This window comes from Antedon bifida, chromosome 3 (genome assembly GCF_963402885.1).
Source record: "Antedon bifida chromosome 3, ecAntBifi1.1, whole genome shotgun sequence".
In the NCBI taxonomy this organism is placed as follows: Eukaryota; Metazoa; Echinodermata; class Crinoidea; order Comatulida; family Antedonidae; genus Antedon; species Antedon bifida.
Genome location: NC_136228.1, coordinates 31,499,500 through 31,526,840, shown reverse-complemented (window position 1 = coordinate 31,526,840; position 27,341 = coordinate 31,499,500). Strand labels below are relative to the sequence as shown.

General features: G+C 32.1%; 3 protein-coding genes across 5 annotated transcripts; 1 reads left to right on the top strand and 2 right to left on the bottom strand.

Annotated features, from left to right (window-relative positions):
* Window positions 1-76: 76 nt before the first annotated feature.
* Window positions 77-3,650, top strand: LOC144837478 (transmembrane protein 230-like). Of its 2 annotated transcripts, none has more exons than XM_078692613.1 (3): window positions 77-106; window positions 718-859; window positions 1,251-3,650. In XM_078692613.1, the coding sequence occupies exons 2-3, from the start codon at window positions 782-784 to the stop codon at window positions 1,521-1,523; spliced, it is 351 nt and encodes a 116-aa protein (XP_078548739.1). In that variant the 5' UTR covers window positions 77-106; window positions 718-781; the 3' UTR covers window positions 1,524-3,650. The 2 variants fall into 2 exon arrangements, with proteins under 2 accessions (XP_078548739.1, XP_078548742.1); XM_078692616.1 differs by lacking the exon at window positions 77-106 and adding an exon at window positions 209-225.
* Window positions 3,651-5,105: 1,455 nt separating this feature from the next.
* On the bottom strand, window positions 5,106-16,279 carry LOC144837473 (heat shock 70 kDa protein 12A-like). Of its 2 annotated transcripts, none has more exons than XM_078692607.1 (7): window positions 14,719-16,279; window positions 12,806-13,212; window positions 7,839-8,060; window positions 7,552-7,738; window positions 6,990-7,180; window positions 6,529-6,730; window positions 5,106-6,133 (listed from the first exon to the last, which is right to left on the bottom strand). In XM_078692607.1, the coding sequence occupies exons 1-7, from the start codon at window positions 16,022-16,024 to the stop codon at window positions 5,415-5,417; spliced, it is 3,234 nt and encodes a 1,077-aa protein (XP_078548733.1). In that variant the 5' UTR covers window positions 16,025-16,279; the 3' UTR covers window positions 5,106-5,414. The 2 variants fall into 2 exon arrangements, with proteins under 2 accessions (XP_078548733.1, XP_078548734.1); XM_078692608.1 differs by having other exon boundaries at window positions 12,806-13,209.
* LOC144838379 (uncharacterized) lies at window positions 16,044-26,310 on the bottom strand. Its single transcript, XM_078693718.1, has 3 exons — window positions 25,542-26,310; window positions 16,174-21,234; window positions 16,044-16,078 (listed from the first exon to the last, which is right to left on the bottom strand). The coding sequence occupies exons 1-3, from the start codon at window positions 25,987-25,989 to the stop codon at window positions 16,044-16,046; spliced, it is 5,544 nt and encodes a 1,847-aa protein (XP_078549844.1). The 5' UTR covers window positions 25,990-26,310.
* Window positions 26,311-27,341: the final 1,031 nt, after the last annotated feature.

The following is a 27,341-nucleotide window of genomic DNA, read 5'->3' as shown; positions in this document are numbered from 1 at the left end:
ATAGTTGATATATCAATCGATTTTTCATATCGCGATCGCTGAGGGCGTCATCAATGTTGTTATTGATCTTTTTTGTGGTTGCTGGTGGCGTGTAATTTGTGAAATCGTGGGTATTTTTATCATGTTTTTGACAAATTTCAATTAACTTTATTGTAATAATAGTCGGTTAGTTATGTACTTATGTACATTCATTATATATGGTAGGAAAATTTGAATAAAAACGTGGTTAGTAGTGCAAATTTACAACAAAAATAGTCTAGCCTAGGCCTAGGCCTAGCCTAGGCCCTAGTTTAGTAGGCTATCTATCTATCTACTACGCTATAGTGCCGGCCGTGAGCTTTTACCTAAACCAGTTTAAGCATTGTCAATAGGTCAAAGGCCACGGATATGATATATATTGGAACTTGTTATTATTGAGGGTTTTAGACCTGTAATAATATTAGGCTTAGCCTAAAATATGTGACATTCTAATTTAACTTTTGTTAAATAATTCTCAAAGAACAAAAAAATCATTGAAGATGACCAGAAAGTGAAACAACTAAATTAATATATAATAATAGTATGGTCAGTTTAACATTATTTTTATTTTATAGTTTACAGTATTTAGTTTTTTCAGGATTAGGCCTGTTATTAATACTAGGAACTATTTTGTTTATTTTAAAAATTTATAAAAAACATGCATCCAAATTGTATTTTCATTTTTCTACCTATGGACAGGTCTTGTAACGCAACAGCTTTGTAAATTTTCATTCTGGATTCATTTAAGAAAAAAGAAGTAGAGATGACGAAGAAGAATGCCAATGATAGCAGCTTGAAATATGTGCGTATGAAGAATGAGAGTGAGTTCTCTGATCTCCAAGTAAGTTATTAACGTAGTGGGTAAGAAAAACAATCTTTCAAACTAACATTATTTTGCTTAAAGCTCTGTCTACACTATCAACCTTTATGTGGAAGAATGTGATGTGCCCATATTTGGACATGATGATGTCATATCACTACCATATTTAAGCATATCACTACCATATTTGGGCACATCACACTTTTTTTGTCGAACTAGTTTGATAGTGTAGACAGAGCTTAAGAGCAATTTTACTGACAGAGTATTAAGTGCAGTAATATTCTATGTTAATGAGCTTGAGTTTCACCCATATATATTATATGAACATGTATTGATATTGATTGATTGATTGACTATACAGTATATTGATTCCACTTTACTTACTTTGAATTTTCTTTTATATTGTTTGTAGTGGAAGACTCTTGATGAACCAAAGATCCCTAAAAGGTCGATTCTCATTGCCTTCCTTCTGTTTGTGATGGGAACCATTTTGTTAACTGTCGGAATCCTTCTATTTACCAACACATGGTTTGACGTCAAATACCACGACCGTACCTGGCCAGTGATAGTCATCGGATGTATCCTGTTCATTCCCGGTGCTTACCACGTCCGTCTAGCTTACTACGCTTACAAGGGGTATAAAGGTTACAAGTTTGATGACATACCAGATTATGATGATGAGTGATGGTGAACCAGTGACTGCATCTACTCCAACATCTATATTAAGTCTAAGCCTATAGCCAGGATTGGAAAGGAGGGTTCAAGCATTCGCACAAACCCCTTTTTTCTCATTTTTCTTTACAAACTGGAGACCATAAGCAAGAATGCTAGTCGGAGGTGGGTGGCGGCAGCTGGCCCAGGCCCCTCTAAATTTCACAAATTGTAATGCAAAAGATAGGGACATCAAATAAAGTTCAGCACTTCATTTCACTACTTTTAGGACCTAGGCCGCCCTATTTCAACATCCTGGATCCACCACTGCTCGTACACAGGCTAAACTAGGTCAAGACAATTTTTCCCTTGTTGTAAACATAACCTCCCTGTAACAATCCTGGCTACAGGCCTGAAGCCTACTGTAACGTATACCATTATTAAAAGCCTACTGTACAATGCATTTCAGTTTACTCTAGGAGAAGATGCAGATTAATTAATTTTAAAGGGAAGTGGTTCACCTGTTCTCAGCATTATGCAAATTTTACACACACATTTAATACAGTGCTATCAGCCTGTAGTCAAATAATACATTCCATGCAATAAACTTGCTTACAATGTTAATCCATTCTGTCCTCTAGAAATGGTTTTATCTTGATTATGGATGATCTTTTATTGTCTTATTGCTGGTACAGTAGTTGAACCACTTTTCATTTAAAGCTCTGTCACTACACTTATCAAACTTTAGGTGACAAATAAAATGTGCCCATATATGGACATGATGATGTCATATCACTACCATATTTGGACATATCACTACCATATTTAGGCACATCACACTTTTTTGGTATACATAAATCAAACGAATTTATCTATCATACATTGTTATCAGTGAGTGCCTTATGTTTATTTATTAAGTGCAATTTTAACATTTTGTAAGCATCATTGTTTTTCCAATATTTTATCGATATTTAAGTCTGGTATAATGTGTTTAGTGAGTCAATTGTGATGATTATTCTACTGTAATTTTTTATACAAGGTATTGCATAAAAATATTAGTATTTTACTAATTTCAGGTCAAGAGTCCTGTCACATTAATTCGAACAATTATTACGTAATTAAGTATTGAAGAAATTAGTCAAACATAAATTTGCGAATTTGATGATTTTCATAGATATTTTTTAAAATTGTTATTGTTTATCTGTCATCTCATATGAGTGATGTATAGTCTCTCTGAAACATGGGCTTGTAAAAAGTGTCCAGTTTTCGGGATAGTACAGTTTTAAAAATGCATTTGTTTTTAGGAAAGATTGAGGCTACTGGTCCAGTCCAGTTTCAAAAGAGGTGACTAATCTGATAATAAAAACAAAAGGCAGAAAATTTATCTTTAAGAGTTTTATTAATACCAAAACAATTATAGAGATATAAATTAATACAAAATGGAACTACAGTACTCAATGATTTTTAAGAAAAAGTATATAGCGTTTACAATCAGGAAATCTGAATGGATAAATGTGATAATGTTTATAAAATTAGGAATAGCTTATGTTTTGAGTGCAAAGCTCACTGCTTCCATATTGTGGCTCCTACCTGGGTGGGCCTACAGTATTAGGTTGTTAAGCCTCTCATTTTGTTCACATCCCATTTTTAAAATCTATTTTACCTTTACCACAAATTGGCCTAATTCTTAATATTCACTAATAATTGAGGTATTAATTAAAGAATGTAGATTTTATTTGATTTGAAATGGTTTGTTTTACTATATTGAATATAAAAAGAATTTACCATTAGTACAGTAAGTGTACTGTTTAGTACAGTAATTTCATTGTATAGTACATAGTTATTGTACTGTTTATTACATAAATTGTACTGTTTAGTACAGGCATGGCTTATTTCTCCATGGTACAGTTTTCTTTAAAATGAGACGGACATTTCAAATGGTCTTACTGCATTAGTAGTAAAATAAAATCAATCCCTCTAAACAAAATTTGTAAATTATATTGTAAATTATATATATATTTTATATTCAAGCTTTCATAAGGATTTATGAATACATATTGTAATTATTGTACTGTATATTATAATTACTAGTTTTACAACTTTGTCAATATTTGTGTAACACATCGTGTGCGAAATCGATCAATATTATTGTGAAAATCAATACCTATGGTCAAATGTCAATTTATCTGTTTTTACAGAATACCTCAATGTCTTCGTCTCTGAGTTAATAAACTCGGTGGGCTATATATCAGTTTGGGTGGGCTTATATAAAGGCCAGTTATAAAACACTAAAATCAAATTAACAAAATGTTTAAATATACATTTTATTAATATAACTGAAAATATAAAAGTCTACACTATTTTAATAATTGTAATTCTGCCATAATTATGTGCCAATAAATATAACTGCTAATGTAATTGTATTTTATTTATTATTTACATTATTTTATATGCTGTATCATCAAGGTATAATAGGTCACTTTATGAGTAAAACAATGGATAAAGATTGTGCTGCACCATTAAATAATACTGTTTTATGTTTACAAGTTGATATTACAATCTTGTGTACTATACTATATTTCACTTTCCATAATATGTTCCATTTTTTTCCAGTTTTGACCTGAAAATGTTTCCCTGTTACGTTTCGTTTTGTAATATTTATTTAACCAAAATAGTACATATTTTATTTAACATACATTTTAACATAATATTTTCCCCTTATTTAGGTTAGGATCTGGTTTAGAAATAAAAAACTTGTCTCAAGTGACCCCTCACAAAACAATTATTATAAGAATTAGTTAAATAAGGGAAAAGGTAAATGCCATATTTAAACTTAAAATTATATAAGTAAGTATGACAAAAAATATATGCAGAGAACATTTATATCTTTACTCATGATAATTTGACAAATAATTGATACTTTATTGTAAATCACATTTTCTTTAATTTCATTTTTTCGTATAGGTATATGTATTGTCCTTTTCAAAATCACTGGTATTTTATCATTATGGTTCCAAATGATTATTCTATAAAAATAGAATTGGAATTACTGTGTTACAACAATTTCAGGTAAGAACTTTGTATACTTCATTTTTCAAATAGGTTTCCAATTTTTAATTTAGTTATTTAAAACGTCAAATGTTAACATTCAACTTAAGTAATAAGTTATTTTTACAAAATGTTTTCTCCATGTATAAGGTGCCAGTTTTAAATCTATTAACCCAAGCCTTACCAAATATTTTTGGCACAATGTGTGTTCCTAATTTCCCAGACACAAATTGTCATGACAATAAATTATACATTGTAATCATTACATTATGTTATAAAATATCTTATAAGTCCTTACAAATTAATCTAAAAGAAAAGTATAATAGTTTAAAAAAAAAACCAAAAGAAAATAATTACATAAATTTACTGTTTACTGTCTCCCACAAGATTCACATTATAACAATAAATTGTTGCATGTGAGTATTTCCTATAAATGTCAACTAATTGCAGTACAATATTGTCTCTATAGCCCTGTCTGCACTATCAAACTTTATGTTATGACAAAAAAATGTGATGTGCCCATATATGGACATGATGATTTCATATCACTACCATATTTGGACACATCAAACTTTTTTTGTCAAACTAGTTTGATAGTGTAGACAGAGCTTAAGAGATTATTTAAAGTCGTTTATCTATTTTAATCCCATACATTCTATTTCTTGGTCAATAGGGATTGCCTGTCTCCTGAGATTACCATGTGACTACATCTGGTCCTTTAAGGATAATCTATTTTGGTAATTAACAGAATTGTACAAAATTAAAATTCTAATTATATAAGATAATGTACGTATATTTACAAGGTATTGATTTTATTAAAATATTTGATAAAAATACTTATTCTTATACCGATAAAAAAAAATGTCTAAAATCTATTTTAATTTACATTTTCTTCAAAGTCTATGTTTACTTTAACACAGTGTCCAGTAAGAACGTCCAACGCACTAACTTTAATCTCGGTGTCGCCATACTGCATTGTAAGTCGAATTTCTCGTCGTTGCAAATCATTTAGTTGTTCTATCATTGACAAATCAATTTTTAATGTTCCAAACTTTTTAACGCCCGCATCTGTGATAAATTTAACAGTCTTCTTCTCGCTACAATAAATAGTGATTAAAATCTCTTTTTGATCTGGTTTTGCAGGCGTGTAACTCCGACATACTTTTTCGCCAGTTTGGACTGCCTGATCAACCTCCACCAACTTGTCAAAAACATCTAAGCACCATTCTACATTATCTTTGACAACTTTCTTTTTCTGCGGGTGCTTTTGTGAATCAAACTTGTTCAACACGCCGACACCGTACGTCAACTTCGATTTACGTACTCTAATAACCGTAGGATCCATACCGTACATTACCGCACCTTTCACGACTGCCATCGTTACATCCGGTGGAATGATGACCTGTAGACGATCTTGGAATTGGTTGCGTATTGTGTTTTTAACAAAAGGTGATTCAGCAAAGCCGCCGACTATGAAAAGGTGAGAAAGGTTTCCGATGTTTGGTTCATTCAATACTTGTTCGATGCATTCTGTGATGTTATTTATAGATGGTTGGAAAAGGGACTGCATTCCTTCTAATGAGAAACGTATCATTCCTGTAATTCAAGAAAAAAAAATGGTAATTTGTAACTGAAGTTTTACCAGCCATGGGACCAGGGAGTAGTGCTTGGGGCACCGCATTTCTTTCATTTGACCTAAAATAAAATTGTAAACTAATCTATTTTTGACAGACTATTAAAATTATCTTATGTATTTTATATTATGTTAGCACTTAACCGTGACAAATCCGGGATCCAACCCTGAATATGAAAAGGTAAGATAAAACAAATATGGTAAAGAATTCCAAAAATCTTTTCTTTAAATCAATCAATCAATATCTTTATTCATGAAATACAATACCATACACATCAATTTAAAAAAACATAAGTTTGATGATGTAAATCTTAAAATTGGTGGTCAACGCGATCCTATGAAAAAATATATAATATACCTTGAGGAGACCATTTCACATCTTCACTGTTGTAAACTTTCAATGCATGTTCGACTGTTGACGTCTTTGTAAACTTTTTGTAATAGTCAATGAATGAGAATGGGAGCGACACATTCAATGGGTTGCTCTTCCATGGCTGTATGTTTCGTTTTCTTGCTTCAAATGCTATCATTAGATCCACCCATCCAGCTGGGCGTTTTATCTAAAGAAAGTAAAAGAGGCATGTCAAAGGTCAAACTTTGTTAAACTTCTTAGGGCTAGGCATTTACTGATTCTGTAGTTAGATAGAGTTGTGTATGCATTTGTCCATACAGCAATGGAACAATATACAAGCAGCTTTCCAAGGTTTATTTTTGCATTCACACTGACTAAATACAGCCCCTGTATCACTCCTGGCTATCTCTAAAAGCAATGTGAAAGAGATAATATAAATTAATATTACTAAATAAATGAGCATTTACTTTGAACTCATCAATAAAATCTTGTCCACAGATCTCCACTAGAAGTTTTTGAAACTGCCTATCAACACTGATCGAACCAAACGTTCCTCCTGATGCCCTATGAACTTCCACTAGACCATGATGATCTTCAATTTGATGGACAGTGATGTCGACAGTTCCACCACCGCAGTCGACAACAATGTATCTACAACCTGATTGGCAAAGAAAAATAAAATCAGTTGTATGTTGTTTTTGCTAAATTTAAAGGTATTGCTTTTTTCTTTTTTTAGAAAAACTTTAGAATTGTCCTGGTGGAAATTAAGAATATGTCCCACATCAGGTTGGATGATAGGGTGTCTAATGGGCAGGGATTTTAGCTTTAAGAATACCTCTTTACACTATTTGATAGTGTGCAGTAATATACATTATTAAATAATCCATACAATACTAAAAAGTTGATCTATCCAAATGCTCAAGATCTATGAGTCCTCCCCATCGTCATAAAACGAATATATATTTCCCATAACCTTTGAACAAAATACTATATGGCATTTTTATCTCTATGAAGTTTCCCTCAAAATACCTTTTGTGAGATTCTCTGGAACAGTATACAGTGATGCATTCATATTTTCCACTTCAATAATGCTTTTTCTTTTACTTTTATCAGGCACAAATTCTGGTTTCTTAAGCTGACGAATATAGATAGATGCAGCTTCTGGCTCCAGGGCAATTGTCAACTGATCTGGGTTAGACGGAGAACCAATACCAGCCTAAAAAACAAGGATAAATAAAGTAAGAATATCTTAAAAAGTATGTTTTTTATAACAAACTGATTTCATAGTTTAGTACAGTGGAAGCATATTCATTTACCAAATAAGTTGCTTTCCTTATGAACTGTTTAGCTTGCTGTTTCCAAATTGCTGGCACGGTCAAAACCCAACGAATGTCCTGCTGGTCCACCTGATGGTCACTACGGTCAGACACATCTTGTAATGCACGCTCCTTAAAAAATGCAAGGGCTAATTCAAACAGCTTGATGGCTGGTACATGGATGCCATTACCTGCCTCTATCTCAGTATCGAGATCTAAATTCTACAAGAACAAATATTTTATACAGTAATATAAAGCACTTTATAAGATAAAATTATTCCTTTCTTAATCTTACCATATTTTTAATATAAAAAGAAAAAAAAGAAGCAAGGGACGGGAGATGTCAGAAAGCAAGAGATTGAGGCCTGGAAGCAACACTCTAAGGATTTTAGTCCAGCAGTGGACTGACCATGGCTGATTGAGATAAGTATGAAAAAAGGGCACTGTATTCTTTAACAATATACCATGCATGTTAGAGTGGAAAGTATATATGAGTTCATAAATCAACCACCTCCCCCACCCACCTCTTCCCCACACAAGATAGATTTTGCAAAACTTCCCGTCATTATTCTCTTTAAAAACATTCATCAACACTACCACCTGTGTATTATGAATAATAAATACAGTAATAACCAATCCATCGACATTGTTCGACATTTGAACCTGTGATAATTGCGATAAATTAACTCCATTATCAACTGATAATGTACATGTAGTTGAATAGTGACCAATCATAACATAACTACAGGCCTATCAACAAGACTTCAAATTTCTGTACAGTGTTATATATATGGACAAATATGCAGTTATGCAGGTGTTAAGTGACTTCTCCCATCGGCAAGGTTAAAGGTCGCCTATGGATCAAACTTAATACATCTTCGATTTCATATCCTCAAAATAATGAGCACACTATTATGTTATCATTGGTGACAGATTATATTTCCAGAAATTGGAAGATTAAAACTATTGAATAGATGATGATTTCGTAAATTGAATTATTAACTTGTTGATTGCACACAATCATTTTATTTATCAATTTAACATACCAGTTCATTAGTTAACGTAAAAAAACTTTTGGTTTTCTTTGTGTAGCAGAAAGTTAATATATAAAGACAGATCAGCAATGGTATTGCCCCTTTAAGGTCTTTCGTGGAACGTTCTGTTGTTCAGAAACTGTTGCACTAATTTGCCTTAACTATGGTGGTATGCCCTGACACCAAGAATATTCTGCTGGACTAAAAAGATGTCACTTATGCAGTACTAGATAACTGAAGTACTAATAAGTGATTTAGTGATTAAAATTATTAAATTAAATTATAAATGTACATTTTAATACAACAGAGTTTGTCAAACTACAGGTTGATCATTAAGGAAAATTGATATGAAGAAAAACAGAATTGGAAGATGATAGCTCACTTAATGGCAGCATAAAAGCCTCAGGCAGTAGTGTCCCATCTCTTAATTCCATTACAAAATATTATTGTAAACATACAATTAATATACAGTATAATAATTACTGGCCCAGGAACAAATGCTCACATAAATCATTTCAATATTCAATCAAATCATGGAGAAATAACCTAACTTATTTCTCCATGATCAAATACACAATGTTTGATGTACAGATATTCAATATATACATTTTTACGCAAAGATCATTAAAGTATGGATAGTTTGCTATTCATGTATTCAAGACTTTCCAAACGCTGTAAAACATTTGATTTATTCAATTATACTGTTTTTATAATTATACCTGTAGACTTTTATTTAGTTTGGAGAAGAATATAACTGGGCACCAGCACATTTTAATGTTTTGCTTCTGTATAAAGGTGAGTATGAGCAGTTCTTGACAAAAAATAGTTTATAACAAAAACCTTGATATATTTTGGGAGAGATGAAAAGAGCAGAAAAGTTGTTCTGAAGGTTTGATCAATATTGTACCTCTATGACGTTACAGTAGGCCTTTTTGGCAACAAAAATAGGCCCTGTGTCTCATCACATAGGTATCATGATAGGTATCATGATACGCTGGGAGTAACCAAGATTGACAATTCAGAGTCAGACAAGAATTAATTGATAATCTGCTGTAATAATGGATTAAGTATTAGATTAATGACCTTACAGGATCTTAATCCAATAATGATTTTATAATGAAAGATTACTTGCTAATCCATAATATCTCTATGCTAATCCCCAGAAAGATAAATTAAATGCCAATCAAAAATGCTAAAAATGTTGCAAAAGGAATGATTAAAAAATGATAGCTTTTAAGTAAATAAATGTTTTTTGTTTATTATTCTTTAATATGAACCTGTAAATTTGGTACATTTTTCGTCAGATTGCAATTGATTTTATTTGCCTGGTTGCAGCCTTCAAATATTGAAACATGAAAGAAGCCCAATTCTAAAATATTCAATTGGTTCTTGATTTCAAATATTTGTCAATTTGTTCTTAATTCTTTCAGATATTCAGAAGCATTTAAAAAAAATGAGTTGAAACTGGAATTTAAAAAACTAAACCACATTCTCTCACATCCTATAAACAAACCCTTCAGGATGTAAACATCTTTAAGGCATTTGTCTATCTTTTATTACTACTAACATTTGACAATGTTATTTTTTTTTCTAGTTAGAGTTTATGAAACATGTAATGGCCAGGGGTGAATTCAAGGTGGGTGCCCAGCTGGCCCAAGCCCCCTCTAATTGCAAAAATGTAAAAAGATAGGACATAAAATTAAGTTCAGCACCCTATCAAAATCCTGGATCCGCAACTGTTGGCTGACCATTTGACTTTGTTTATCGTTTATAAAAACTAATATTGTAATATCTTTTTAATAATCATTAAGAAATAAATAATCTTCTTTTGCAACGTAAATACTAACAAACATGGCCTTTGAATATTGGACGTTAAGAAAAATGGCCTTTGAATGTGCCTCCCTCTGGTCAATATCTAAAGATAAACAAGATAGCTTGGCTTCTGCAATCCATTAAGTCTACCTTTTAAGCATGAAACACCTCTTGAAAGCCTTACTAGAGTGTTCATGATTTGAGCCCTGGGATGGGTTTATACAAATCCCTCAATGAGCCTACCGGGAACCAAATTGAGTCACAAGATTTTTGTTTTACCTGCTGCTGGGTTCAATGACTGGTCAAATTATCAAATGTTATTATTATTAATAAATTATATCTGATGACAAGGAATAGGGTTTATTTTTATGTGACTTCTTAAGTTTTGCTTTTTTTTCTCTTGTACAATGTTTGTTTGTTTCGTTTCATTTCCACACATTTAACAAAATAGAACAGATATTTATACTTTAGGGGGAAAAATAGATAAAAAGAAGACAAAGTGTGAAAGGAGATCAAAATAAGTAAGAATTACCATTGACCGAAGTTGTCGACAGTAAAGTAAAAACTATATTTTTTCATAATATGCTTCAGAATAAAAGAATTAATTTACACATTTTAATTATGGTATAGTATCTAAAATTTAATGTAACACTCCTTTATTAAAGAGATATTTCCCCATAAAACAAGGAGCAATATATGTTTTAACACAACAGCCAACTCCTATTCAATGGACACCCCTATTTAGGGGACATCTTGTTGGAAGAACTCCCAGAAGGAAAGAGATGTGTACAGTATCTGGTAGGACTTTTTATATAGTAGTGAAGAGTAATACAACCCATATTGTGCCTCATCTTAAATAATACTCCAAGGTGTTTATGTTGACCCCAGCATGACGCTACGCTACCTACCTACCGCAATCTAATAATAAACTACCACAAAACTGTAACCCAAACCAAATTTAAATGACATATATATTGTAGGTCGAAAAATTATCAACATTTTAAAACTAATTCAGAAATTTATTTTTAAAAGGTGTTTTAATCAATCTTTGTGGTTTAATAAATTGTGTATGTACTGACCTTAATTTTCTTTTTTACAATCAAATACATTTTGCCCCAAAGATAATAAAACAGAGGATTAGTAGAGAAAATATAAAAAAAATATAATTTTCAAAATCACATTTTGCCCATTTAATGTTTTAAAAGTGTATAAAATAGCTATATTTTGCAATAATAATGTTTTTTAAGATGATAAAAAAATCATAATAAATAGAAACTTCATTATATCACTTTACTGTTTGGTTGTGATGTTGGTGTTAGTTTCTATGGTGACAGTTAAATGTTATAACATGATATTTTGGTTTGGAACATAGCCAAATATTTTTGGTGATATGATTTTATTAAATTTATTAATACATTTGTTTAACTTGTGTAACAGTGTATACTGTTGTGTATAGCATGTGAATCCACTGAAGCAGAACCTACTGCTCAGTAAAAGTAATTCTCAGCCCTAGGATACTTCTAATATTCAGGGGAATAAAGATGGTCTCGGGGATGGTCTACCCGCATTTCTTTAGTTAAACAGTGCATGAACATTCTTATTTTTTGTATGCTCTAGTGTATCAGGTTTATCAAATAACACAAGCTTCAATAGATACCTTATCAACAACTTCAACAGATTGGAATGTGAGAAATCAACAACTTCATCTATTAAAACCATTTAGGCATTATATACTATATATTGTATAATGCCCCAAAAGTCAAGTCGGTCACAAAAACCTTGTGATGAACAATGTATATATTTTGTACTTGGTACACCCAATAGTAGCGCGCGCTACATTTCCAGGGTAACTATAATAAATAGATTGTTCTCGGAGAGTAGTGCAGAGGGGCTTTGCGCTTGGAACGCCACCGCGTGCTTTGTGTAAACTACTTTTTACATCTATTTTGACATACACTTTTGTTATAGCGCTCTCCTGTTAAAAAAATATTGGATCCTCTCCTTGTTGTCGTATCTCCTTTATATGGGTCTGTTAATATGTCAATATTAAATGATCCCACAGAACAAAAACAAAATAATGCTTGAATTGTTTTTTAGTATAGTGTTAAATAAGATTCTTACCTGATTGGTGTGAAGTGGCATTTTAAAGTTATTAAAATACAACCATTTCTGAGCCTCTTTGTGTTCCATATCATGATAGAAATCCCTAGCAACAAAACCAAACGAATGAAACTCTCCTTCAGGTGTCAGCAGTAGAGTTGATGGCATCTTCGTATTCCGTACTCCAGGATCACCGCCCTGCCACTTGCGCATTACAAATATCTCTTCAGGATTTGTCGGAAAGCAGTATGCATACCCACTAAATGTTGAACCAAAATCTATTGCAATCACCACTTTGTAAGTTGTGGTAAACTGAATTGGTAAAACGCTTGGATCTTCTGGTAGTTCTGTTGTATTTTCTGGGTCACATGCATTGCTGTTGTTGCGATGTACACTCTTGAGTGGTGTACTTGTTGATGGTCCACCTTCTTTAAGGAAAAAAGTAATACACAATATGTAAAATGGTATCAGTTTCTATGCATACATTATGTTCTTTTTCGACAAAAGTGAGTTTCCCACATTTTAAAGCAATTGAGTAATAATTGACAAAATAAGTAAGTAAATTTATTGTCATTTGTAAATATATAAAAAACATTTACTTTGGAATGAATTAAACGGTTTCGGCTAACAGCAAATAAATAGAACTTAAAAATACATAGTGCCCACCGGACACTATCCCGGTATTTCTATAACTGGTTTCAGGGTTGGTACAAAACATACATTAGATTTAAATTGCTAGATTTATTTTAGTACTGTACAGTAGTAAAAAAAATCTCCCAATCCAACCAGTGTATAATTAAACTATTATAAATGTTTTAAAACTTTTAATCATGAAAAATATAGTGTCTTATGACATATTTTTAGTCTTTGACCTCCCCCACCCCCTTTTAGCAATGTCAAACATCCTCACTCATCCTTGAATGCAATTACTTGATGGTCAGTGCCATTGCAATGAAGCATGAAGGTAACATTGATACAGTACACCAACATGTTTACAAAGTATAATTTCTAATATACCACCTTGTATTTATCTTAAGATTGACATTTGCTTTACCACAAACAATAAACATACATGATAAAGTTTTAAAACACTTGTAACAGTAAACTAAGGCCAGATTACTCTTTCTAACAAATAGCAAAGTGGTCAGTCAATACTGATATAGCTATGTTGACACTGTACATAATACTGACCCTACAACAACAAACAATAGTGGTATCAATTCTGAAGTTTTTGTTTCTAGAATCACTTACTCAAGATATTAGTAAAACTCATGATTTTATTACTATGCTTACTTAGGATTTTAGTACTACTCTTAGTCTTACTCATGTATTAGTACTACTCTTACTCATGATATTAGTCAAACTCTTACTCATGATATTAGTCAAACTCTTACTCATGATATTAGTCAAACTCTTACTCATGATTTTAGTCAAACTCCTACTCATGATTTTAGTCAAACTCTTACTTATGATTTTAGTATGGTTTTAGTAGTAGTACTACCCTTACTACACTGATCTAAATTAAGAGATTTGATTAAATTTAATCTTCTATTAACTTCTTTCTACTGTATCTCCGTAGAAACCATTTTCAGTATTGTAGATTGTCAAAGTATCATTTCCTATACAGTACTTGTAAATTGATACAGTTATCAGATTATCAAGATTCAAATATTAAACCCTGCATTAATATTATCACCGTAACTAAATATAAACTTACAGTTGTATTTACACTTTCATTTTCAAGACCCTTACTTGAGTCGGCTTGGCACCAATAATTTACAACCCACTGGTTCAATCAAAGAGGAATGTATTGATATTCTCAAGATATGATACTTGATGTACTTTTTGATAATTAACCTATGCATAGCATTTTGACACCTATCCCTAGACTTCTCTAGCTACATCCCTGATAACAATATAAAATATGTACTTACCCAAATTAAATGACACGTCTCCAGATAATTTTAGATGGTCATCTGTATCATCAAAAATAGATTCATCTTTCAGGTCTTTTCTCTTTTTTCCTTTGCTCAATTTTGCCACCGAATCATCTGAGGACAGAGAATAATTATGTGCTTTGACCGTTCCTGATGGAGAGACGACAGCTGGTACGGTTTTACTCTTTCGTTTCCCAGAGAAACTTATCTTAGGCAGTCTAAAACCTTTTCTTTTATTCTTTTCTACCAAAGAGTGACTGGAACTAGAACTTTTTATGTCTTCGTCAGCTTGACTAGAGCAACTGGTCTCCATAGCAGAAACATCTGCTGATGGATCAACCTCTGCAGAAATTCCTGCATTTACTGAGAATTCTTCTGGGCATCCAAAACCTGGAAGGCTTACTTCCCCTTCACCAACTCCTGAAGAAAGTCCAGAATCAGAGGCAGTAAATGCTGGACTTGGTAAATCCTTGTTGATATCTGTAATGCCACCACCAGTAGTAGATATATTCAATTTTAAAGGTTCGTGTGAATCTTGAATAATTACATCAACTTGTTTATGTTCTGCCGTGTCAATCTTTATTGTATCCGAATTGTTTCTCTCTTGACCCTCTATTTGAGGTCTTATTTCAATTGTATCGACAACATCTTCTACAGAAGTTGATATGTTTTCTCTGTCAGATGGTAATTCTAAGCCAGATGCATTTAGAGAGAGATCTGAGATATCTACTTCTCCTTTGGCTTTTAATTTAATTATAGGTTTTTGCATGTCAACCCCATCATCGTCCAATTCCTCTTTCTGATCAATGACTCTTTTTTCTTTATACACTTTTTCCTTTTTACTTTTTGATAGTTGGAAATTTAATGAAGGCATTTTGATTTTCTTTTTAGGTTTCGAATTAATGACTTCGTCCAATTGCCCTCCATCAATTTCTCTTTCTATGTTTTTAACCTGTAATGACTTGTCCACAGAAATATCTGGTGAACTCCCGGCAGGTTCAATATCAACTGATGAACTAGGAAGCATTGTTGAGTCCTCCTCTTCTATGGAAATAGGAAGTGATAATGACAATGGTCTTGGTTCAATCTTAACATCTTCATTGACACCATTAATTGATGAAGGAAGAACTTCCATCGATTTAGGTCGTCTGAGATTTTCAGTATCCATATCTATTTTGGTAGTTTTATTTTTTCGGTTCCAGAAATTAGGAAAGTTGAATGAAGGTAAAGTAAAACGTTTCTTTTTTGTCTTTGATTTTGGACTTGAGAGCTCAGGTTCTGAACTTCCTTTTCGTAACCGCATTTTCACACTTCCCTCGATGCTAATACCACGACTGACCCTTGGCTTGAAGTCTAACTTCGTTTGAGGAAGAGTTGCGGATTTCTCATTTTGTGGAATATAATATTCCGTTTGTAATTTTTCAGGTGTTGGTTTGACGATTTGAATATCACTTTCTAGTTTGGTTTTGCCAATCTCGTCTATGTCTGTTTTTAAGTTAATGCTTAAAGGTTGAGACTCGCCCAAATCAATACCATTCTTTGTGGTTGGTTCACTCAATTTAATATTTGCATCTACTTCATTTTCGAATAAGATAGGATTATCTACATCAACTTCTGAATCTTGAATGTCTTGTAAGGTACATGTATTCAATTTTGTTGCGTCCTCATGATCTCTTTGAATCCCTAGATTAATATTATAACCAGATATCTCTTTTGTTTCAGGTTGATCAATGTTTATTTCTGAGGTATGAAGTTCTGGGGTTTTACCTTCAGAAACTATACTTGAGTTTTCTTTATTTAGCAAAACATTACCAATATCGGGAAGTGTTACATTGATGTCTTCTGTTTCATGTACATTTTCCATCTCTAAATGTTGTGTTGGTATATCAATATTCTCTCCCTTATTGTCCATATTTATGTTTATATGAAGTTGTGGATGCAATTTTATTTCTTGATCATCCACGTCAATTTTACTTTCAGCATCCAAAGCTTCAGGTAGTTGCCATTCAATCTCATTATTGGTTTCGACAACAGCATTTGTGCTTAATTTCTGACTCTGAAGTCTTGCATCAATGTCGGGCATACATACTTGTAATTCCTCTGTATCAAGATTTGAATCTGGTAATTCTGACACTACCAAATTGTTAGTATCAATACATTTATCATGTTCTGCCTTAATATCAATATCTGGCGAACTTGTTGTTAAATCACCTATCAAATTATCCTTTTTCTTTTTATCCCCGATTCTTGGAAAATGAATGCCTCCTAGCAGGCCTTTCTTTTTATGGGTTTTAGATTTTTTCATTTCTTTTTCTTTATTTCCATTTCCGTCATCATAACCATCACCTATTTCAACATCACTGTTGATAGTAATTCCTCCATCAATAGTAGCTTTTAGGCTTAACTCTTCAATATCTGGGTTTTCCTCAATAGTATCCAATGCTAAAACATTCTTATCTTCTAACTGTAACACACCTGGATCAATATCTGTCTTTAATTCCTCAATATCAATGTCAGCATCTATATCTGCTTCAATGCTGGTGTCCGTTTGAATTTCTTCTTGAAATTCTCCTTCTATGCCAGGTTTTCCTTCACTTAGTCTTACACCACTTTGAACTTGATCACTCATACCTTTATCTTGTATTGTTGTTGTATCATAATCCACCACACCTTTATTTCTCTTCCAAGAAAACGATGGTAGATGTATATTAATCCCACTAAAGAATCCTTTCCTCTTATTCTTAGCATTAATATCATTATTATGGTCACTGATATCATCAGAACTGCTACTCCTACTTTTTGAAACGTTATCATTCTCCATAATACCTTCTTCTGGAATACTTTCAAGCTCTTTTTGTTGAAAATCTGTTTCAAACTCTTCAAAGTTGTCTTCATTTAATTCAACATCCACATTCAAAGAGGTTGAAATGCCAGAAATCTGTACTTCAGCATCAGCATCCTTTATTTCATTTTCAATTGAGGATGTGTTATCATTAATTTGATTAGACTGAGGTATGTCTGTATCAACTTTTGACTCCTCAATTTCAATCGTTTTATTTCGATGCTTTATCCCTCCAAACTTGGGAAATTGTATGCCCTTTGCAAACAACCCTTTCTTTTTCTTTTCATGTTTAGAAGAAAGTTTAACTTCATCTCCTTTCAAATCTGACGATTCCGTTATATCAATGGGAAAGTCACCTGACACATCACCTTTCAATTCTGAAGTGCTATGATTTTTTACATCAATCTCCTCCTTTAGGTTTACATCAGTTGCCTGTGCAATTGCAATTTTTTCACCTTCTGGACATACAGAATTATTTGATTCTGTGTGCATAATATCTACATCAATTCCATCATGTTGTGATAATTCAATTTCATTGTTTTTTCTTCCTCCAAAATGTGGAATATGAACGTTGAATCCACTGAAACGATTTTTCTCTCCTTGGTTATTAATTTCACAATTATCAGATATTGTTAAAATGTCTGGATTTGATTCATTTTCAATAGGACAACTTTCATCTACATCTTTGTCTAAATCTCGTATCTCGCCATTGCCTTCAAAATTTAAATCTTTTACAACTGTAAACTTTGGCGGATCAAAATTTAATGAGGTAGTATTTAAATCACAATCTAAATGTTGTGGTGTCTCGACTCCTATGTTACAATCCTTGCGTTCAATACCTGGAACATCAAAACTGATTTCAGGTGATACCTCAGTCTCTACATCAATGTTTTCACTTGAACTATCTGAAATGGCAGTGTCTTTCATATTCCATATCTTTCTGTTGTTACGCTCTTTTAAATTCATATCAAACACATGCTTATCTTCTTCTGAATATTTGCTTGAAATTTCACAATCCACATCATCTACAGCTGGTCTGTATCTGTCTTCTGAAAATTCTTTATCATCATCTAGAATCGATACGCTTTCGATAAACGTTTCAGAATTACCTTCACCAATAACAATTCCTTTATTTGTATCTGGTATGTTAATGTCAATAGCTATATTAGAATTATCAATATTTTCTTCAATATCAATACTGCCCTTTTTGTGCTTACTTCCGAAACCTGGCATGTGGAAACCGGAAAAGAACCCTTTTTTCTTTTTGTTCCCATGTTTACTTTCCAATTCTATTCCTTCCGATGTTTGTAAATCTTCCTTATCCACATCAATATGTAGATCTTCTGATTTGTTTGCTGTTTTATCACTATTTTTATCATCAAATGTTACTGTTTTATGGTCACTACAGTTAGAAACTGCCCGAGCAAACTTTATGTGAACTATTTTATTTTCAGTATTAGTCTCTTTTGAATCGGCATCCATAGTTGTACCTAAGCCAAGTACTTTAGGATCTTCTTTCGTTACTGGCTTTATATTTTCTGCAGCTTTTATTCTATCCGTACCCAAAATAATTTGTGCTTTTTTAGGTATTTCTTGCCAAGCAATACATTCATTATCTCCTTCAATATCTGGACTGATTGCTAAAGACTCTAAATCTGGATTTTCCTTCTTTCCGCCAGATATCTGCCTAGCGAACCCACTTCCAAAAATGCCTTTGTTTTTCTTTGTTTTTTTCTTAGTCTTTTTCTTTTTGCGTTTCTTCCCTTTTGACACCTTGAGCACTTCATCATCTGAACTAGTAGATGATGAAGCAATATCTTTCCCTGTCCACTGTATTTCCAGGTTTATATCTTCTATTGGTACACCCTCTGTAGCTTCTCCTTCAAATCTTGCATCAACACCTATTCCTTGTGTTATACAGACAGTCTGTGCATCATTTACAATATCAATCTTTTGACCATTTTCTAATACAAACTGATCCATATCGTTATTTCTTGTTACGCCTACATCAATGCTAACAGACCCCAAATTGCTCTCTTCCTCGATCTTATTGTCATAGTTGTTACTTTTAAGTGCAATATCTTGTGTGATTTCAACCCCTGCACAATTTTGAACTTCCAACTCCATAGGATATAGATCATCTTCACCTTGATTTCCAATATCGACTTCATTTCCTATGTTTAGTGAGATGTCGCGTTCGCCTTGACAAGTATTGGCAGTTTTAAAATTCGTAATTGTTGGTTGTGATACACCTCCACTTTCTAATAATTTTTCAGCATCAGACTTATTTGTATCCATATCTAAATTCATTTTAACCCAAACATTAGCATCCTGAACATTTGTTGAATCTTTTTTATTTTCTATGTTGTCTATTTCCTCTACCACCAGACCTTTTGTTCTTTCAAATCCTGACATGTGAATTCCAATATTTGCCGAAATCTCTTCTTTCTTAGTTTCCTCTTTCCCCTCATTAACATCACTTTGTCTAGTGGCTGTTGTGTCTAATGGTCGACCAAGGTCCATCTGTAAATCAATGGCCTTCCGCCCTGTCATTTCCACACCTTCCTGTAGCTCTAATTCTGTCATCTTCTCTTTACTTATGGATTCACCTGAATCGTCTGGCTTATCATTCAACTTACAATCTTCCTGTTTTGAGTTATCACTCAAATTTAATTCAACATTCTCACTGTTTGAGATTTCCAGACAGCCTTCAAATGTTGGAATGTTAGCATTAAATGTTCCACCTGTTACACTGGTATTATCTGATTTAAGATCCACTTCTGACGAATCTTTACATTCATCTGATCGGCCATCTTCTTTTACAGATGACTGTATCTCTGCATCACCTTCACATGAGATATGATTGGTTTCTTCAGCTTCTATTTCGTCTGAAGCGCCTGGACATGCAATCAATGTTGTCGGTAATGTATCAGATTCTGATTCAACTGTAGCTTTACTGGTCTTTTTCTTTTTATTTCCAAATTTAGGAAAGTGAAAATTGAAGATTCTTCGTTTTCGTTTTTTCATTTTTTTAGTTTTAACTTCTTTATGTTCATCGTCTGAGCTTGAACTAGATGACGATGATGCATCAGAGATCTTACACTCTCCTTTAATCTCTGCATCATCATTTTCTATATTGTGGTTGTCTTCTATTTCTGGTAAGTCGTCATGTGCTAAATTTGCATTTATTTCTGTCTCCTCTTTATTTAAAATGTCTGAATTGTTCATATCATTTTCCATATCAAGTTCAAAATGGACTGATTTTCCAGGTGATTCAACATTTCTTTCTTTTGTGGTACATATTTCAGAGTCCTCAAATTGTTGAATATCAAAAGTGTTTTGTTCAATTCTTTCAATGCTAACTACTTCTTCTATTGCTTGTGATGTGATTTCTATCTCGCTGTTATTTGGATTTTCTTCTTGTAATTCTGAAAACGAATTAATTGTTTGTGATAATTCTTCTAGAAGTTGTGCTGTGTTGATGTCCCGGACATGTTCTTTGTCACTAGAAGTTAGAATTATTTTAGTTTTAACTTCTTCAATCACTTCAGTATTTTCTTCTTGCATAAAGTGTAAATTTTGTGTATATGATCCATCCATTTTATCTTCAATCGTAATTTCATCTGGCGCATCAACTTGGCTTGTAGTCGCCTTTGACATCACATTATCCACTGTAAATAATAAATATTCATCAAGCAAGCAATACATATAAATGTATATAAATCCAAAGGTAAATTAATGAAAAAATGAAAATGAAGTGGCTGGATCTCAATTAAGATACAAGATAGATTTTAAAAAACGCTAAATGAAAACGATAATGTAAAACAGCTAGAAAAATTTGCAGAGCTTTCAGGCAACACTAGCTAGTATACACACTAGCCCTGATGATACATTTTTTTCTTTTGTCTGTATGAATGAAACGCTTTGATATATTGAACTATGAATAATAAATCAAAATGTAAAATTGTATTATTGTTGTGTTATAGCAGAGGAAGAAACAAGCGCCTCATTAAGAATTGCTAACGAGCTGCTAATGATGACAAAAGACAGTTATTTTACTTCGATGAGATAATACGCACTTGTTCATAGCTATTGAATTTGGCTGAGCAACAGTGTTGCGGTGTTGGGTTACTGCTTGCTTTAGGTGTCATGCTGTGGGAAGTGCTTTTTACAGCTATACGGGTAATTAGGTTTATGGTTTACAAAACAAGTCTTAAATCTTAAAATATTTGGACATGGTCCAATATTACAAATTTAGCTATAAACATTATTAAAGTAATTTATTAACTTTACAGTTATATATTTAAATATCTTGCTCATTTTTCAATCAAATTTATATTATATATAAATCCAGTATAATTGCCCCCAAAACACAATAATTTAAATGTCTTTCCAGTAATTTGACGTTTATGAACATCTTAACGTCTACGTTAATTCATAATGGGAGTTTCCCTTTATATAACATTTTTAAACTATTGTATAGTTAGCCAAGCCAACACTATATATTTAACATTTTGCATAATAACATTCATAATCTTCCTAAATTCTTATTACAGTACTGTAGTTAATTTTCAAGAACATTTCAAAAGCTTACATCTTGATTGATTTATTTATTTGACTCTCTTCATTTAATGAAAGTATTTTGCCTAATTTCTTTTTATTATTTTGTTGAGATTAACATAATATATGTTACCTACTGTATAGAAATGTAGTTTGTGGTTTGACCTCTATATCCAACAAGAAAATCTATTTAGGACTACCATCACTATATTCTCAGCAAGACACTCCACCCAAGTTCATGATTCAGTCTCACTAGGGAAACTTGTATTTGGTAGATTGAATAAAAACAGTCGTCTTTCTTTTCATGAGGTACAAATCAGATCAACCTTCTACTCATTTTTTAAGAGCTTGGGGATTCCAACAAACGTCTATGTTTCTGTGAAACAGTCATTTTTCAAAATGTTGTTTTTTCTTATTTTTTTTGTGAACAGCAGGCGTTACTATCCAGCTGGCTCAAAACTCCAGAGAATGGAATTTTACAGTAGTAGCATTATGAAACGTAATACTATAAGGGATTCAAGTATTGGAAATTATGTGAAATGAAATCTTAAAATGATTTTGAGAGGCGCAGGATTGTTCCTTTTAAAGATTGCCTGACTGTGTACATTTATTTTCTATATCAATATTAAACTATTTATCTTCTTTATTGGCCTAGCATTCTCCTGAAGACGGTTGTAGCATAAAATCCGAAACCATACTTTTATTTTCTTTTGGAAAAATAACTTTACCAATAATGTTTAATCGCTGGTAAACCTTTAAACAATAATTATGATCCAATTTAATTATTCTTAAGCTCTGTCTACACTATCAAACTTTATGTGAAAAAAATGTGATGAGCCCATATATGGACATGATAATATCATATATTGGGCATATCACTACCATATTTGGATACATCACACTTCAGTAGTCAAACTACTGTAGTGTAGACAGAGCTGTATAATGGAGTCAACAAGGGATGTGCCATATATGGGCATTTAGACTCTAACTGTCTGTACTTTATTTCTAGTTTCAGCCTACTACTATCCATGTTGATCTTTCCATGTCGTTTCTATTTAGAATTCCTGTTTCTGTAACCCCCTAAGAACTTTGAAACCTGATTTGTTTGAATCATTGGTGGTCCAATTAGTACCAAGTATTGAGCTTAATGGATGAAAGTAATATAATGTTTATAATAAACTTGTAAACAAATCACACACACTTTGTATAATTTCAATGTATATAAATATTTTTCAAGTGTCTGTTGCCCGATTTCCTATAAATTTTCTTCCATCTGCAAATCAAACTTTGTCAGGTGAATATGTTTTTAAAAACTTTATAAGTCACTCTTTTTTTAACATCCGTTTTATGATATTTTTAATTCTTTTTAATATTTTTAATTCTGTTTACTATTTTTAATTCTTTTTACTAATGTTTTACCCTTTTTATGAAATTATAATATTAATGATGCATTTGTATTTTATCCTTATGTCATATTGTCAGTATTTTACCTCTGTTCATGATATTTTATCATATGATTGATTTTGATTATATAATTTAATGATATTAAAAAACAAATTTTCACTTTTTTATGGAAAAGATATTATTGATATTATATTATGCAAAAAAAGTTCCCAATCAAATATGACAAATGTTTTAGTTTCAGTTTTTCTAATAAGGACGAAACGAAAGTAGAATCAGTTTTGTCGGTTTTCAGAATTAGGCCTACCATACTCTTTTTCTGTATTCACAATCTGTATGTGATTTATGCAAGGTTACTTATCATCCAAGATGGAATTTGTGGTATTTTTATCGTAACTTGGCAACTAATCAGTGGTTTCCCAGCAGGTTAGGGCAAACAAGGCCACAATACAGATTAGCACTCTCACTGGGCCATCTTCAAATAAACAGGTTGGCCTATAAACACTTTTATCATCAAATGGTTTATCTTTGAGCAATACCAAATGTATCATATCTGTTTACACCAATTAAATTCTACTTACTCTACTAACAAGTACCAGAATATTTTTTCTGCTGCAGAAATAACTGATTTCATGGATGTACTGTAATTGTGCACTCGGCCTAAAGTATAATGACTACTGTATATTAATTATCAGGCTTTCCACCTCACCTCACACCCAAGATGTTCCTAGATACCTAAAAGTATGGTTTTACTTTTTCCCCACCCACCAACCCTTATTTTAAGGCTACATCCCTGTTCTATTAAATTGTATGCATTATATCTGGCATTCCAGAAACGCAATACAGTAACTATAAAATATTATAAATTAGGTTCTTTAAATTCTTCATAATTTTCTGTATTTTTCTTGAGCTTGAGATGTTTCTTTCTTTTCAACCTAGACTGACTGATATTTTAATAAAAAATATCCCATTGAGATATAACTAATTTTATACATTATCTCTTCACTGGTTTTAACTCTGATATGATTGAGCTGCCGGGTTTTAAATTTAATATAAGATTATTTTGACATTCCAGTATTTTAAAAATAATTGTTTTTAATCAAATCCATAATGCTGACTTTGATCCATTTAATTTATACAATTTTGTACAATTACTCATACACATTTGACCCATATTACACTGTGTCGCTTTTCTTTACGCCCTTTGCTTAAATGGGATCCTTTTCTTAATACTACTTTTGTTTTGTTTTTGATGTACACCCCTTTCAAACATTAACCAAATTTATGGCCCATATTTTATCAATTGCTATATTGTTCAGGCCAAAAATGGAAAGTTTCGCTGTAACTCATAAATGTCTCTATGACACTTTCTTTACCACTCAAGTTGAAAAGATGACAATGACATCACAATGATCAAACACATATGACAAAAAAAGCTTGTTATTTGGGTTTTATTTGGGTTTTAAAATGGAATAAAGTTTATACAATGACACACTGTTGTACTGTTTAAAGAAATGAGTGTGCCACATTTATATCAAAGAAATAAATTATAGATCTCATAAAATAAAATTAATGGCCATTGGTAGTAGTAGCATTGTAATTTACACATGGCATCACTGGTGGTACGAATTTAAAAAATAACTTTTGACAATTTGTTAAATTTAAAGTTGTTGGAGATATTTGTAATGAGTACAATATAATTTAAAAATTAAATAATTTAAATTACTTTTTGTTGTAACTCATTATTATTAAAGATGGTCCTCTCCTAGACTAGAGGTAGTCGCTGCCCTATTATGGATACCTAATGAGGTAGTTCTACTGGCCTCTAGCTAGGATAGAGGTATAAAATGTTAAATATCTCCATGAATATGTACCATGTATTCTAAAATAACACAATTTGGACTTATTTGAGTCTCTATAGACTATGCCGTGCCTTGACCAAATGATACTTTGTTGTCTCTTGATTGTATACATGTTGATTTTGATCGACATAAATGTTGAATGGAGTTATTCTTACCTTCTTTACTGCATGTAGGCCTATCAATTTCAAGGTTAATTTCTGCTATTCCAGCTTCATCATTAAAAACACTGACTTGAGCTGTGTCACTAATTTTATTCAAAGCATCATCATTTTGCTTAGCTTTTTCAGAAGTACACTTCTTGCTTTTCCCCTTTGACTTCTTTTTTCCTTTTTTCTTGCTTGACTTTGAAGTATTTTCCTTCACAGGTTCAATAAAATTCACAGATTTCTTCTTTCCGCTCATTTTTTGTGGAGTGAAATCCATAGTTTTCTCTGATTTATCGTTAGTTGTTTGAAATTCTAAATCACAACCAATATTATCCAGGTTAGCTCCAACTGCATCATCCTCAAGTGCTTTGTGGATTCCTGTCACACCCGTGTCATCATTGGCGTTTACTTCAAATTTAAGTGAGGCAGAGATTACTTCAGCATTTTTGTTCGACATTTTGCCCTACCCAATGGCTTTGCAAATCTGAATGAAATTCCAAGTTAGATTACTCCTTTATTACATAATGAAAACCTCCTACATAAAACTTGGCACACATTTAAAGGTCAAATACTGTACCGTACTCTGCTAAGCAATGTACAAAGTGATTCTCTGTTGAGCGCAAACTTTGTTTGATGAAAACTTTGACCATCTGCCAATATATCTTGTGTACTTACTCCACCTGTGCAGTTGTGGCGTTCAATGAGAATGGCCAAATCCTTTTGTGACCTTGTTACATGAAATCCGACACCCATGCATGTAGTGACTGGTAGAAGGTCATTGGATTACTGGGTTTACTAGGATGAACACCCATGAATAAAATTAAGTTATCAATTTATTTAAAAACCCCATTAATACACCTAGATAATTATATACCTTTTGATATTTAAAGGATTATGCATGTATGGTGATATATGTATATCTATACCTTTGGATTGATGATTGAGTACATACATTTTTCAATAGATTTTCTTTAGATTTGATTATTAAAATGTTGATTGGAATATTGATTAGGATGAAAGTGATGTCATGGAAAAATAATGCGTTATCATCATTATCTATTTAATAGATAGATTAATATTTTTATGATATTCACATCCTCTCCATACAGAAATACTAAATTTGTATTGATATTTAGTTACTTTAGCCCTAGAGGGCGCTACCACAAAACTGGTATAACATGTTGTCTTTCTTATAGTACGGTACTGTACATAGTTTTTCCTTTTTTCTTCAGTTGTCTATTTTTAAGCAAATACTAAAATATACTTATGTTTGTATCTTGTTTATATATATCTTTCTTTTCTTTCTTCTTCGTTTTGGAAAGTTTTTGTACTGTTTTACTTTAAGTGGTGTGCCACAATTTGTATTTGAAATATAATGTAAAATACAAAACAAGACATTTATACAAAATGTAACCAGCTACTGTTTGTTATGTACAAACTTCTAATCTTTATTCACCAATAGAAGGGTGTATAATAGTTATATTATATATTTATATTATATTTATTATCTCATACGTTTGGTATAAAAATAAATAATTGTTATCAAGTAAATACAGAGGTTTTAGTCGCAATAAGAGTGATAGAATATTTTCTTTTCTCCATGGTTTTACACTTTTATATTACTGTATACCCACGTGACATTTTCTAAAATAGTTATAGCGCCCTCAATTTTATTGAACTTTTTCATTGTAATATTGTACTTTTTATCTGCTTGTAAATAATACCATAAAAAGTGGCACAATGCTGTCATAAATTGTTCAAAACATTTTCCCTGGTTATGTAATTACTGTACCACCCCTTTCTATGCAA